Here is a 16,378-nt window from a genome sequence, read left to right on the forward strand (position 1 = left end):
TGAAATTAAAAGATGCTTGCTCCTGGAAGGAAAGCTATCACAAACTTAGACAGCATATTAAAAAGCAGACATCACTTGGCTGACAAAGGTCCAGACAGTCAAAGCTATGGTTTTTCTGGTAGCCATGTACAGATGTGAGAGCAGAACCATAAAGAAGATCGAGCACCAAAAGAACTGAGGCTTTCAAATTTATGGTGCTGGAAGACTCTTAGGAGTCCCTTGAACTGCAAGGAGATCAAATCAGTCAATCCTAAAGGAAATCAACCCTGAATATTTATTGGAAGGACTGATGCTGAAGCTGAAGCTCCAGTACTCTGGCCACCTGATGCAAAGAGGCGACTCAATGGAAAAGACCCTGAAGCTAAGCAAGACTGAGGGCAGGAAGAGTAGGGGATGACAGAGGGTGAGATGATTGGATGGCATCACTGGCTCAATGGACATGAATCTGAGCAAATTCCAGGATACAGTAGAAGACAGAGGAGCCTGGTGTGCTGCAGCCCATGGGGTCACAAAGAGTTGGAAATGACTGTGCAACTAAACAACAAATAGACAAGGAAACCAAAATCACCTGCATATATATATATATATGCAGACTTCTACCCCTAATGCTTTATTACCTGGTGGCTGCTACTGCTACCATCCTTAGCTCTATCATCAAAATCGTTTCACAAAAACATTCACCTTAGAAACTTTGTCAGACTCAATCGGTTTGACATGCGAATGGCCCCTGAGGAAACCCAAAGTCATCAGTTAAATATGTATCAAGATGAGATTTGTAAAAGCAGCATGCAGCACAGGGCAGTATGAAAATACTGCCAGCTGACTGACCTATGGCCCTGGAATCAGACTGCCTGGACGACTTAGTGAGAGACCTTGACTTAGTTACTTATTACTGAGCCTCTCAGGAGCCTTATCTGCCTCATCTGAAAACGAAGGAAGCATTATGTTGCAGAGTTGTTTTGAGGATTAGAAATCAGTAAGTAAATACTAATGCAATGCCTGGCACAAGCATCAATAAAAGCCATCAAGGGACTTCCCTGGTGGTCCAGTGGTTAAAAGTTCTCCTTTCAATGCAGGGGTGCAGCTTGATCCTAGCTTGACCCTTGGTTGAGGAGCTAGGGTCCCACATTCCTCACAGCCAAAAAACCAAAACACAGAACAGAAGCAGTGTTGTAACAAATTCAAAGACATCAAAAAAATATGTATTTAAAAATATTTTTTAAGTTCACCTACCATCATTATTTATGTTGAGTATTATCTACTTCATATGGCATAGGAGAAACCTTGATTTTGCAACTGGGTACTCTGGGCTGTAATCCCTAATTTGCCTTGTATTGGTTAGGTGACTTTGAGAAAGTTACTTAATCATTCTGACTGCAAAAAAGGAGAAATCATATCGCCTACCATGAGGGATGGTTCATCTGAAAACCAAACTATATGCACAGAAATACAGAGCACAGGAGACTCAAGAGGAAGGGACATATGTATACCTATGGCTGATTCATGCTGATATACAGCAGAAACCAGCATGATATTTAAAGCAATTATCCTTCAATTAAAAATAGATTAATTAAAAAAAATACAGAGCATAAGCTGGTGTACAGTGCTCAATAATTGATGGCAGTTAAATATATGCGTACCATCTCTTTAACTTTTGCAGTGATGGTCCATCATAGACATAAGCTGAGTTATGGCTACATATTATCCTTTTATGATAAGCAATTGCAAAAATGGGAAATCTGTAATATCAAAAGATACCAGCAGTTAAGACACTTAGAATTCTTGGTATCATCGAGAATTTGTTTATATAATTGACTAGTGTAGCCATGGAAAGCACAAGATCTTAGTCTTAACCGATTTTTCTAAAAATAAGATGTGGGAACAAAATCTTTTCCATTTCTAAAAGTCATTAAATGTAAATTACTTCTCCAGAGATTTGATCTCACTCTTACCAATTTCACAAGTCACCATAAATCTTTTCAAACACCATTAAGAAGAAACACTGAATGTTGTCAAATATAAAACTGTTCTTTTAGAACTAAGGAAATAAGGCACAAAAGTGTAGTGATTTTGCCCAACTTACATACTCCAGATCACAAGCATAACTGAATTCTTCCATAAAGGAACTTGGATAAAGTATTTCTTTTATCAAGACTGTTTCATTCTCCCCTTCTGCTCAAAAGCAAGGATTTCCATCTTTCAGATCACCAATGGTTTAAGCATGAGCTTACGGTACCCAAACAGAACAATCACAATTCCTCTAAATGAAGACTAAAAACAAAAGAAGTCCGGGCAAGGAAGAATTGATGTTTTTGAACTGCAGTGTTGGAGAAGACTCTTGAGAGTCCCTTAGACCGCAAGGAGATCAAACCAGTCAATCCTAAAGGAAATCAACCCTGAATATTCATCAGAAGGACTGATGCTGAAGCTGAAGTTCCAATACTTTGGCCATCTGATGCAAAGAGCTGACTCATTAGATAAGACCCTGATGCTGGGAAAGATTAAAGGCAGGAGGAAAAGGGGACGACAGAGGATGCGATGGTTGGATGGCATCACTGACTCAATGGACAGGAGTCTGAGCAAGCTCCGGGAGATGCAGGACAGGGAAGCAAGGCGTGCTGCAGCCCATGAGGTCGCAGAGAGTCAGACATGACTGAGCGACTGAACAACAAAACACAAGAAAGGACTCATGGATAGTAGTAGGCCAGGAAAGTCCCTGTGGGAAATAATACATCCATGCAGGCAAACCTGGGAACCAAAGGCAGAACAAGAACTGTATTGTACAAGAAAGGTACAATTAAAAAAAAGAAGTCCCTTTAATCCTAATATTGCCAACTACAAAAGTTACATTTCATATTATCTGAGATTCAGCTATACTCCCCAGTACCTGGAAAGGGCTTCAACCATGGCCACTTAAAGCTAAGAGCATGCGTGCAAGCTAAGTCATTGCAGTTGTGTATGACTCTTTGCAACCCTATGGATGGCAGTCTGCCAGACTCCTCTGTCCATGGGATTATCCAAGGAAGAATACTGGAGGGGGTGGCCATGCGCTCCTCCAGGCAATCTTCCCAAACCAGGAATTGAACCTGTGTTTCCTGAACTGCAGTCAGATTCTTCACCACTGAGCCACCAGGGAAGCCCAAAACTGAGAGAGATTAACACAAATGAGTGAAAACCATCCAAGAAGAGAAAAAAACACATAAAACTAAATGCAAGATTCCTTTCCCTTCTCCCCAGTTTCTTTATGAACTAAGTGAAATGTGAATATCAGAACTGCCATGAAAAAAAAGAATTAATTAAAACCAGCATGGTTTCTCACACATAAAATTATTCAAAGTATTTATTGATAAAATGATGGTTTTCTGAATTTTCGTAACATATAACTTACTTGTGCTTACCACAGTTTGACTAGTAAGTGCTCAAAAACAATAAGTATATCAGAAAGGCATATTCCTCAGAGTCACTAGCAATTAGACACAACTACTTCTTCATAGTTTGGGGAAAAGACTCTCACTTTGAAATAATCCAGAAAGAAAAACCCTGGCAGAGCTCTCTATCAGATTTCATAAGAAAGGCAATAAATGCATTGAGAGTAATAAGTGAAAAGCAGTTTTACATCTACCTCCAGAATCTATAGGTCATTTTTACAATATGCCACCTGTTTCCTGAACATGTTGATTACTTGCATTAAATTATCAGCTGCTTATCTGCATTAAAATATCATAAAGACCCACCCGACCGCCCCCCTTCCCGCAGAAAAAAAAAAAAAAAGAAAGAAAAAAAAATATCGTAAAGATAACTAAGAAACAGGAAATTCAATTGGAGTTAAATATCTCATTCTGTAATAAAATCCACCTCTACGGATAATTCGTGCTTATCTTGGAGAAAAGTAGTATTTTCCTGTGTGCAACGTGCTCAGGCATGTACGACTCCTTACCACCCCAGGACTGTAACCCTCCAGGCTCCTTGGTCTATGGGATTTTCCTGGCAAGCATACTAGAATGGGTTGCCGTTTTCTCCTCCAGAGGATCTTCTTGACCCAGGTATTGAACCTGCATCTCCTGCATTGGTAGGTGGGTTCTTTACCACTGAGACATATGGGAATAATTACATTCTACAGTTACTTTTCACATGACTATTAGTTTTTAAATTTCACTTATTAAAAAAAACTGCATTCTAAATTTCAACATAAAAGATGTTACTTTCACCTTTTAAGATGAAGAGTAAAAAGGTTGATGACAATAAAAGCAAGCAGCCTAAGTATGCCATTAGAAATAAAGAAGACAAGCAAATCAATAACAAAAAAAATAACCCAGTCAAAAATGGGCAAAGACCTAAAGACAGTTCCCCAAAGAATACATACAGATGGCTGACTGAGCACATGAAAAGATACCCAACATCACTAATTATTCAGCTCAGTTCAGTTCAGCTCAGTCTTGTCCGACTCTTTGCGACTCCATGGACTGCAGCACGCCAGGCTTCCCTGTCCATCACCAATTCCCAGAGCTTGCTCAAACTTATGTCCATTGAGTCAGTGATGCCATCCAACCATCTCGTCCTCCATTGTCCTCTTCTCCTCCTGCCTTCAACCTGTCCCAGCATGAGGGTCTTTTCCAATAAGTCGGTTCTTCATATCAGATGGCCAAAGTACTGGAGCTTCAGCTTCAGCATCAGTCCTTCCAAGGAATGTTCAGGGTTGACTTCCCTTAGGATTGACAGGTTGGATCGCCCTGCTGTCCAAAAGATTCTCAAGAGTCTTCCCCAGCACCACAATTCGAAAGTATCAATTCTTCTGCGCTCAGGCTTCTTTATGGCCCAACTCACACCCATACATGACTATTGGATGTATACATACACGAAGGCCAAGAAGTTCTCATGATTAGGATTCTCAGTGGTGTGATGGTGGGAGGGGATGCAGGGATTCGAGCACTCGCATTCACTGCTATTGGAATACACTTTAGGGTGGCAGGCAGAGAACGTGCCTGGCATACCTAAGTCTTTGAAAGAATAAGACAACCACATCTCTATACAAAACTGTAAAATAAAGATTCAATAAATGAGTGCTTCAGATCTTTCTGTATATAATAGTCACCTATTTCCATTTCTCCAAAAGTCTCTGGAAGGGGAAAATTAGAGCAGAATAAAGGAGAAATCACTCATACCTCCAACTACCACCATGAAAACACTTGAAATTTTTTTTTTTTTAATTCTAATTTATCTTTCCTTCCACCTCCCCTGTCCCATCCCTTTTGGTAAGAGTAAGTTTGTTTTCTAAGTCTGTGAGTCTGTTTTGTACATAAGTTTACTTGTATCATTTTTTAGATTCCACACATAATAGATAACATATATAAAAAAACGTGACCAAGTATCAAATATGTAACAGGTACATATTTGTACATATCAGATATGTAACAGGTACAAATATGTAACAGGTACAGCTAAATGATAAGAGATTTAAAAATGACTTTTGAAACTGCTGCATCCTCAAAGAGGTCACATACTCTGATGAGGAAGAAAGGCCTGAAAACTGACAAGTATAACATCTTTTTGATACGAGCTATAAAAAGGACTGTGGAGGAGGACACTGACATGATATCTAACAAATTGGGAAGGAAGCATAAGTCAGAGAAAACGAGTTGGCTCCAGAAAGAATCAGCCTGCCAATGCAGCAGACAGGTGACACAGCTCGATCCCTGGGTGGGTAAGATCCCCTGGAGGAGGAAACAGCAGTCCACTCCAGTATTGCTGCCTAGTAAGTACAGTCCTTGGAGTCGCAAAGAGTTGGACAGGCCTGAGCATGCACCCATGCCTGAACTAAAGAAACGGGGGTGGGATGGAGAAGGGCAGTCCAGCCAGAACAACAGGAATGACATTTTACAAAGGTAGGCTGGCTTGGGAGAAATGTCTGTTGAAAGAAGCAGGAATAAAGGGGTAAATGGGCTGCGGGGTGGGGAGATGGGGAGGAATCGAGTGGGCAGGGGGTGGAGGGGTAGACAAGGCAGGAAGGAGCAGAGGAGACTGGAGTGGTAAACAAACACCATTATCATGAGAGCCCTCTATGCCTTGGGACTTTGCCAACCCCTTCCAGCCCATTCCAAGCTCTACTTGAGATGCCCAAGTGAACTGCAGAAAAAACTGGGTCAAAGGATTCCAGCCACCTCCTTTCCGTACTTAAAAAACACAATGTGGGACTTCCCTGGTAGTCCAGTGGTTAAGATAATGTGCTTGAAATGCGGCGAGGTGTGGGTTCAATCCCTGGTGGGGAACTAAGATCCCACACGTTGCAAAGCCAAAAAAACTGAAAAGAACACACAGACACACACACACCCACCCTCCCCACCATGCCACGGAGTTCCCTGGAGGTCCAGTGGTTAGGCTCACTTTCCCTGCCACAGCCTGGGCTCAATCCCTGCAGAACAACCAAAACAAAAACAAAAAACGTGATGCTAGAATGGAGCAATAGAAGCAGCAGTGCCTAAACTAAACAAAATGGTCCCTCAAATCCATTCTCATAGGAACGGCCTCTGCTTAAAAATACAGAAGCACATATCTGCAAAACTTCTGCAGCACATACATACCAGACCCATCTAAAAAAAAAATTTTAGCCACCATGCAGCATGCAGGATCTTGGTTCCCCAGACAGGGACGGAACCCCTCACTCCCTTCACTGGAAGTGCCGAGTCTTAACCACTGGACCACTAGGAAGTCCCAACTTTTATAAGTGCTTCTCTATTTCACACAAGGATGTTTGTACACTCAATGGGACATTAATAATATCTCAATAATCTTTAACCTTCATTAACCAACGGATTTCAAACCAATGAATTAAAAATAAAAAATTATTGAAGAGCACATCCATGTTAACCTGCCAGTCTCCAATTTTAAGATTCTTGAGAACAGAGACCACATTTTATTTATTTCTGAACCCCTACCTTTCTTCTCCTGCCACTAGCAGCTAATAACACTCTGCTTTTACACAGGAGATGCCAACAAATATTTATTGTAATATTCAGCAATACCATGCTAAGATAGCTAAAAAAAAATTTGAATTCAAAAAGAGTTTACATACTGGCTTGGGAATTTCATGAGCAAGGATAGCACTGTTTGTACAGGACTCTCTGGTTGTTGAAAACCTCCGTATACATTCTCTCATTTAATTCTCACATTTACCCAATGGCACAGGCATTTCCTTCACCCCAGTAAACAGAGAAAACAGAAGAAATTAAGTGATGTGCCCAAGGTCACATGGCCAGTGACAGATCAAAGACTCTTAAAACCCAGGTCTCCTCACTCACAAGCCACTGTTCTATGACAACCTTCAGTTAATCAAAAATATTTATATACTGAGGACACACTTGCCAAGCAAGTACATGCCAAGCATGTACTAACATGTTGGGAAATGAAACAGTGAACAAACCTTATGAGACTTACAGTCTAGGAAAGAGGAAAAGACCTTAAATAATAATTATAAATAATTATAAGTGTGTAAAGACAACCAGAGAATTTAACCTTGAGGACTGTCAAAGAAAAAAAAATATTCACTGACATCCGTTAAAAATGGTAAGGCAGATTTTAGTCAGGAACAATCAGGTAGGTATAGGGGCCACTGCAGTGGGATTTTACAGTAGGACAGACAGACTGAGTTCAACTCCAAATACAGCATTGGTAAGGCGAGTGGGAATTTATAACCAAGGAGCAGGGTGCAGGGGTGAACAAAAAAACCACCAAGACAATATATCAGGGGAACGGGGCTGGGTCGGGGGGCGGTCCTGGTTACACTGACCTTACAGGATTCTTAACAGTCTGTGGGGTCGCAAAGAGTCGGACACGACTGAGCTGAACCGAACGGGATTCCTGCTGAACACAGGCCAACATGATCAGACATCACCTGAGGGATGGCGGTGGATGAGGAAGCAGGTCAGATCCTGAGGGTGGGAGGGGATTCTAGTGAAACTGACCAGCAGGGTTCTCACTAAAGCTAGATTTTTTACAAGGAAGTGCGCAGACAGGCCTAGGAGAAGGTTCAAGACCTGACCCAAGTGTGGTCAAGTAAAGAATCTCTGTCAGGGCCTCGCAGGGTCTCTCACGGACAGAGGCGGTGTTATGCTGGACACCAAAGACTTTTCTTCTTTATTTTGAATCATTTCACTTAATATACAAACTCCACTTCCTATTGTCTAAAACTTCTCAAACTTGAAGGTGCTTTTTAAAATCACTATGTGATGCGAAAGATCCACACTTTGTCTAAAGTAGACTTCTCAAGAGTTATATATCGATATTGATCCCCTCAGCCCAGGAGGAGATCCCAGCCTTCTGTCACCAGAGGGTCAAGAGTAGCCTTTTGTCCCAACGGTGCTAAATGACAGTGATACTTTCTTTTAAATATTGAATGACAAAAAAAGGTAAAGCTATCTCTAGAACCTAGTTATCATTTGACAATACAGTCCCAACACCTCATAAACATGCTCCCACTTGAGCAAAAGCTAAAATTAGTACAGTTCAACTGAGGAACACTTTCCCAATGTCTAGCCACTTAGAATTGTATTTTTTGGTATAGTTTGGCTCTCACTATAATCTGAAACAAAAATTCTTTTTTTTAAATTCCAGTTCTTGATAAATTGCCATTTCTCAAATTAAAAGCTTGAAAAGTTTAAGAAAGGGTTGATTTAAAGGTTGAGCAGTCTGACAGACAAAGACTCCTTCGGGAGTCCTCACAAATCGGGTGGAGACACAGCATCAGTACTCCAAACAATGCTGTGCTCCAGTTGAGAGACTTCAGTTTTGACAAATCGGTTTGTTGTTCACTGGCTCAAAAGTGCAATTTCTAAGAGCTGAAACTAAGAGAACCAGCTGAACATTTGGCAGGGTTTGAGGAAGGGCTAGGGAGAATGGAGCCAGGCCTATGTGAGTAAAACCTATAACCAATGGGGAGTTTTTAAACAAAGAGCTACTTCAGTAGTTAAATCTAATGCTATAGGCCACCAGCAGACAGATTCTCTAAAGAGGGGGTCATGCTGCTGCCCGTCTGTCTGGAACATGATCTGGGTGTCGAGACTCCAGAAAAGTTGTCATAAAAGAGTTTCACTCCTCCTACTTCTACTTTATTCTATGTTTATACTGAATAATAAGAAAGTATTTAAGTTAAACCCATTAACTATCCCTACAAAGAAACACACAAAAATTAATACCCAATACTACAACTACTAAACTATTCTCATCAAATTTCAGTTTGCGAACAACAGGAGAACTTAGGTAAAAAGATAAAAACAATAGTAGCAATAAAATGAGACCCAGTCTTTCCACTGCAAATAATAATAATAAGGCCACCTGGCTAAGAGGTTCTTAGACTATTACCCAAATATGTTTATTTACCTTCAAACTCCTGCTTTTAAATTCTAATTTCAGAAAATCAAAGTAGCACTAATACATATGATAATAAACCTATAGAAATTGGCTCTGATTTAGTAATCAGAAATGATGACTATGTTTATAAAAAACAAGAACAGCTACAAGCAACCATCACACTGTTAAGATGTTGACAACAAACTAGATATCACTGCTACATGGAACTACAATGTATTGAGCTAGAACTTTTGCATTCAGGATAAACTATCCTCCCAACATGTCTGAGGTATCAGTCTTAAACACAGGATCCATGGGGAAATAGATTACTATCACACTTATACCATACACAACGGAGTATCAGACTGCTTTCACCCTTATCATGGCCAAAGTGGGGGTCCACACGTGCTCAGGAGACGAGTAATGGAGGCTGGACGAGAGCTGGAGGCCAAGCCACAAGAGAGGTGTCAGGCAGAGTTAGGAGAATCGCTTCAGACAGAGCGGTCTGAACAACTGAGTATGCTGAGTGTAAGAGCCACGCTTCTCACCGACAGAGGAGGAAGTGAAAAACGTATAAAGGGATGAGACTCTGAGGAACCTTGTGCTCAGAACTGCAAGTATTAGTGTGAACTCATTCAATACAGATGAACAGACATCGAAAAAGTATTTCGATTTGAATTCGTGTGGGTATGGGTTTTTCTAGCATCGCCAAGTGAGAGGGCCGGGAGCAGCAAAACATCTGCGGTAATGAGGACACCTATCACCTAAATTCTGGTTCCCAAATACTATCCACTGCTGGCTAGAACCAAGGCCCTCAGGGAAACGGTCAGTCCCAGGATTGAGGCATGGAAAGTATAAGATAAATCTGGAATGTCTGATGGTGCCAAAAGGAATGGAGTGCTCAGAGAAAGACAGGAACGAATCAAAGAGACCCAGAAGACAGACTGAAGAGGACTCCCACTAGCCAAAACTGAAACAGCCTGAGCACCAAAATAAGCTATGGTCAAAATTAACTCACCAGATAAAACAGAAACCCAAGAGCCCATGCTGATATTAAAAAATAAGCTAATTGATGGAAAGGATAAAGGCTCCCTTACAGTAAAAATGTCAAATAATAAACATAAAAGCAGTAATAGAATGAGAACATTGTCAAGCTTCATAGTAATAATACAGAAAGGAAATTTCAACAGATATCAGAACTTGTAAGTGAAAATGGAATGAGGAAGGGGATAAGGTATATAGTCTCAAAATAGCTCCTAAAAAATATTAATTATAACCCTTTAGATTAAAGCCTGTCAGGCTCCTCTGTCCATGGGATTTTTCAGGCAAGAATTCTGCAAGAGTTTGCCATTTCCTCCTCCAGGGGATCTTCCCAATCCGGGGATCAAACCAGAGTCTCTTGTGTCTCCTGAATTGTAGGCAGATTCCTTATGCATAGAGCCATCAGGAAAGCCCTGCTTCAATACCTCCTAATCAAATATACAACTAAAGATAATTATTACATGTGTTTATATATCCAAAACTCTAAAGGTACAAGAACTCTTCAACCACATCAAGAAAAAAAAAAATCATTAATGGTAAAAGCAATCAAACAGTAATTATTTTGCACTCAGTACTGTAAAACAAATGCAACTCTGTATCAGATGGTAAAAGTAAACCAAGGCCAGCCAAGTAGTCACAATTCTCAAAACTATAGTTCTGAAAACATGACCAAACTAACTGACTTCAATTCCCTCTGCAAAACAAGCATGCCATATTTAATTGGGTTGACAAACAACAAAACTGTTACGTAACACTTGGTCAACCGACACTCAAAGTGATGCTGCAGTAATATACTGACATAAAAAATTCACAAGTGAAAAACTTGATCTATGCACAGTAGAGATCCATTTGTATATTTTTAAATATATACAAACAAAACATGACGGAAAAGATTAGGAAGTGATATCACAAAATACAATAGCTATCTCTGAAGGTGCAATTATGAGAGATTTTGATTTTCTTCCTTTTCTTATCGGTATTTTGTGATTTCACCAAAATGTGTATTATTCCTACACTAAAAGTCAAAAATAATGTTAAAGTATTACTTAAATTTAAAGGTTTCTATTTTTTCTTCCACCATTACATTCTTGATGAACTTCAGAAAACAGTCCTAACAGTATGAGATATTAATACCTGGTATGGAAAACTGCTCTGAAAAACAAGGCCCATCTGAATACTACCTTTTTACATAATTTTATCAATTATAGATAAGGTAATATGAGGCAGGTTCTCTGGATTAAGACTGCCAGGATTCAAATTCCAGCTACCCCACGGACTGGCCACATAAGTTTGAGCAAATTATTTAACCTCTCTGTCAGTTTCTTCATCTGTAAAAATGGGGTTCCTATTTGTTATTAAACTACTTATTTAAAGCACTTAGTGCCTGGTACATAGCACTCAGGTTATTTTACTCTGAATTTCTTTTATAGGTAAGGATGTTCAGGTACTAAAATCAGTTAAATCATCTGAATGAAAACAAAGATGCTGGGACAGGTGGGGTGAAGGGGTCTTTGAAAGAAAGGAGAGAAGAGAGAAGCAGAAGAGACAGATGGAGAGAGAGATACTAACACAGCTGAAAACCTGGGTCCCCTTTCCTAAACTGCTCTTCTTTTGAAAACACAAATGGCAGTTGTCCACCATAATGCGTAATAAATATTTCTTTCCTTTCTTCCTTCCTTGCTCAACCTCTTTATTTCTTCCTATACAGAAACAGGTTTGGCTTCTTCATTCACATTCCTAAACCACCCTTCCTATGAATTTTCATTTTAAAGTTAACTATATTTATTTTAACTCTGTTCCAACTGAGTAGTCTTACATTAGGAAATTACACCTTGGGGGGCTTTCCTGGTGGCTCAATCTGTAAAGAAACTGCCTGCTATGCAGGAGACCCGAGTTCAATCCCTGGGTCTGAAAGATCCCCTGGAGAAGGAAATGGCAACCCACTCCAGTATTCTTGCTTGGAGAACTCCATGGACAGAGGAGTCTGGTGGGTTACAGTCCAAGGGGTCACAAAGAGTCAGACACAACTGAGTGACTTTCACTTCATTTTTCCTAGTCAAATGTTTCAGTGGAATTACATGGCAGAAGAGACCTGTAGTCTAAAAATGCTAGAAACAAAGAGAACACACTATATGTTAATATTTGTTGAATGATACTGAACTCACTCTGATCCTACATTTCCCTGAATTTTATACTCATAAAATGTCAGGATAGGAAAAGCCCTAAATCAAGAAAACTGTGTTCTGATTCTACCCAGGCCAATAATTAGGCGAGTAACCTGAAGTTGGGATTTTGCCACCTGAGCAAGATGAGGGGAGTAGGCTGTGTTACTGAAAGATCCCATCCAGGTCCCAAATTCTACAGCCTCTTGAACAAACCTGAACAAAATGGAGAACTCATGGGCAATTTCATGCCTCCCTGATGCTTCCTCTGACTGAAATCTCCCATTTCCCCTTTTAGAGAACTCCTGTTATACCTTCCATTCATCATTTCTTCCATGAAAGGACAGAACAAAATGCTCTGTTTTCTCTGGATCCCTGGGCTTGCAGAGCATCTCTTAGAGATGACTATTTATACACTGTCTACCATTTCTGGAGTCTCACATCTTGCACAATGCCTAGCACACAGCAGGTGCTAAGGATGTGTTTAAAGATTTGAGTCTACAAAGTTAAATTAGGTTCCTGTAAAGTTTTTGTATGCACCATCTGGGAGTTTAGCTAAATTTGAAGACACACACAGGCCAATATGGAGCACAACCAAAGCTTCGTCCCAGTCAGATTCATATATGAAGTGCAAATTTACTCTGAGCCTTTTGTATAAAAGCTACACAAAGGTATCACTGCTGCAGAGTATCTAAACACCTCCCCTGAGGACTATCTAAAATTACTTCACTTTCTATCTAAACATCTTTATCAGGGACTTTGGTCCATGGCACTTACAACCTCCTACCATACTATAAAAGGTACTGATGATCAGTGTTTATGGTCATTTACCAGAAAATAAGCTCCAGTAAAGCAGGAATTTTCATGTTTTGTTCAGAAATGAATCCCAGTGCCTACACCAGTGCCTGCATATGAATGATTTTTTTAAATCGATAATTCTTTCCTTCTGTCTTACAGCCTGCAAAAGTTACGAGTCATCACCTTCATATGCTTATCTCACATTGCCCTATTTCCTCACCTTCATCCACTTATGGCAGCTTTACAAGCAAGCTTCCAAGAACTGGGGAAAATATTTGTATTTAACTCCTGAAGTGCAGCTTTTACTTTACTTTCTCTGCTTATCTGCTGGAACAGAAATAAAATCCAGGAAACTATACCAAATAATGAATAGATAATAACCAAAACTTTGTTCTTTCACTTCTGATAATTATCAATATTTCTCCACTTCATATTTTAAAACTACTAGTGGATGAAAATCAAAACCAAAAATATTAGATTAACTTTTTTGGACAGTCAAGCATGTGGACAAAATACTTTGAGAATTAATTTACTGCTACATGTGACTTGACTGAAAAACTGTGTTCCAAATTCTTGTTGTTTAGAAGCTAATTTGTGTCAGACTCTATGTGACCACATGGACTGTAGCCCGTCAGGCTCCTATGTCCATGGAATTTCCCAGGCAGGAATACTGGAGTGGGTTGCCATTTCCTTCTCCAGGGGATCTTCTAGACAGAGGGATCAAACCCATGTTTTCTGCTTGGCAGGTGGATTCTTCACCACTGTGCCCCGTGAAAAGCCCATGTACTATATACATTAGCTATAGCAAGATTCTTTTTTATGATTTATGTAGCTAATATGCGTCAGGAAAATGAACTTGTTCACAGCATTTCTGTAATTATCAAATACTGAGCCACAGAAGAGTAGGATACTATTGTATTTATACTCATAAAATACCACCAAAACTTTCTCTATCTCCTGGTTTCAGCCAAATATGGTTCTTCCCTGCTTCAGCCAATGTTAGCCATGAGTTCTCAGAGACAAAGGCCCATCAGAAGCAGTCAAGGACATCATCTACACTGCTATCTCAAAGATGGCTTTTAAATTCTTGAAGAAATCAAACATCAGCCAAGTAAAAAAAAATACTCAAGATGAAAAGTTTCAAGCTGAGATGTTTGGATATGTTGACTGAAACTAAAATAGGAAATGAAGATTTTTATGAAGTCACTCAGTCCTCTTATCTAGTACTACCTAGCTGACAAACTCAGAATCAACTTCCAGGATGAGCCTAAGAAAGACGTTTCACAAGCTCAAACGTGTTAAGGCAGGTTGACACAAGCCAGGCCCCTCACTACCCTGTGCATATCAGAAATACTAGCAAGTCTAACCTGCCTGTTAGCCTCTGTGATATCTCAGTTTTGCTTAAACATCCTAAAAAGGATTAATAGTCTAGATATAAGCTTGTGAAAATAAGGGTGAGTTAAATTCGCAGGATTCAGGTGCCAGTGTGATGATGAAAAATCATGGGAGGCAGGAAAAGAAAATTGGGACAAAAAAATAAACCTTTAAATGCTAATTTTCTCCACAACAGCAAAGGAGCACATGGGGCGGGTTTCAATCTCCGAATTTTTACTAGCTTTCTAACCACAGATTAAACAGAGGTGAATCACAACCAAGCCTTCAAAAGAGAAGTCCCCCAAGGCGTAAGGTCCTGTTTTCAGAGGACCTGAGGCTTGTCTGCTGCTACCACACTCCCATCCAGCCACCCCATCTTTCTGCCCATCCGCCTCAACTCGTCTGCAGTAAACGATAAGTAAGGGAAATAATGACCAGCACTAAATGTGACGCGGAGTTGGCATTTACAAATGATTTGCAAAACAACTCCCCAGCGGACCTAATCAACCCAGGGCACACGACCAGACCCTATATGGTGGTTGCTGGAAAGATAAAAGCCCGTGCTCTTCAGGGGAGCACGCGGGGAGGAGGGGCACCTCGAGAAAGCCAGGCGCTCCATCCCCAAGACCCCAGGCTGTCACCAGGGGATCCCGACCCGCCAGCAGCCGCGTGAAGTGTGTTACAGCCACGAGACCTGTCGCCCCAACTTACCCACTCCTAAAACCTACGAGGGGAGTGAAAAGGATCCTAGGGGGACAGGTTAAAGCTCTATCTTCTGTGCTTGGGGTCCAGGAAAAAAGCAACGGACAGGGGAGATGGAAACAGGCGACCCTGCACGTCTCGGGGACTGGTCACGCGGAAGAGTGGGAGGTATCCCTGTAGAGCGTGCAAACAAACGCAGGAGAAGAGCTAGAGGAGAGGACGGGGTGGTGGAGAAACGCGGCCGCAGGCATCGATCGGGGTTGTCGGGACTCGGGGTCCGGGGATAAAGAGCTTCCTTGGGGGCTGAAGATTCCCCGCGTGCTCGAAGCCGGCCCGGGAGGCGGCAGCGGTCAGGCAGCGCCAGCGCTCGGGACAGGTTCCCGGAGACCTGCCCGGCGCGGGGCCAGGCGGGCAGGCGGGCGGGCGGGGGCCGCGGCCCAGGTCGCCTGAACAAAGCCGGCGCGCGCGGGGCCTGGCTACTCACAACAAGAAGCTCATGTCGGCCGCGGCTTGGGCTGCGGGCTCGGCGGTCGCGGGGCCTCGGGACGGCGGCGGCCAGGCCTGGAGAGCAAAGAGGAGGAGGAGAGGATGAGGAGGAGGCGGGGAGCGCCAGCTGCTCGGCGGCCGCAACTTGTTTGGCTTCGCTAGTTCCAATGGCTCGCAGAGGGGGCGGAAGTGGGAAGCGCACGGCTTGAATCACTCAATGGGAGGGGAAGGAAAAGAAGGCGGGGAAAGGGCCGTTCGCCTGCTCCCCGGAGAAGGGCCGCGCAGCTCCCCCACCTCCTTGTCCCCAGCCCCTCGCTGCTCCCACCTTGTGAGCTCTCGCGAGAGCGGAGGGCGCCCACCCCGCCCCTCCCGCTGCGATCCCCTGGTCCCCAGCGTTCCGGACACCTAGGCAGCCGCAGACCACGCCCCGCCAGTGCGGGGTGGCTGCCCGGCCGGTCGAGGCCAGTCCACCC

General features: G+C 42.0%; 1 protein-coding gene across 1 annotated transcript in view; it reads right to left on the reverse strand.

The window, feature by feature from the left end:
• The window catches only part of MOB1B (MOB kinase activator 1B), a 56,112-nt gene extending 40,050 nt beyond the window's left edge, over positions 1–16,062 (reverse strand). Inside the window, exon 1 of the mRNA XM_065914061.1 lies at positions 15,904–16,062. Within this exon, the coding sequence (XP_065770133.1) occupies positions 15,904–15,917 (14 nt within the window). The 5' untranslated portion in view covers positions 15,918–16,062. The remainder of the gene's footprint in view (positions 1–15,903) is intronic.
• Positions 16,063–16,378: the final 316 nt, after the last annotated feature.

This window comes from Muntiacus reevesi, chromosome 22, assembly GCF_963930625.1.
Source record: "Muntiacus reevesi chromosome 22, mMunRee1.1, whole genome shotgun sequence".
In the NCBI taxonomy this organism is placed as follows: Eukaryota; Metazoa; Chordata; class Mammalia; order Artiodactyla; family Cervidae; genus Muntiacus; species Muntiacus reevesi.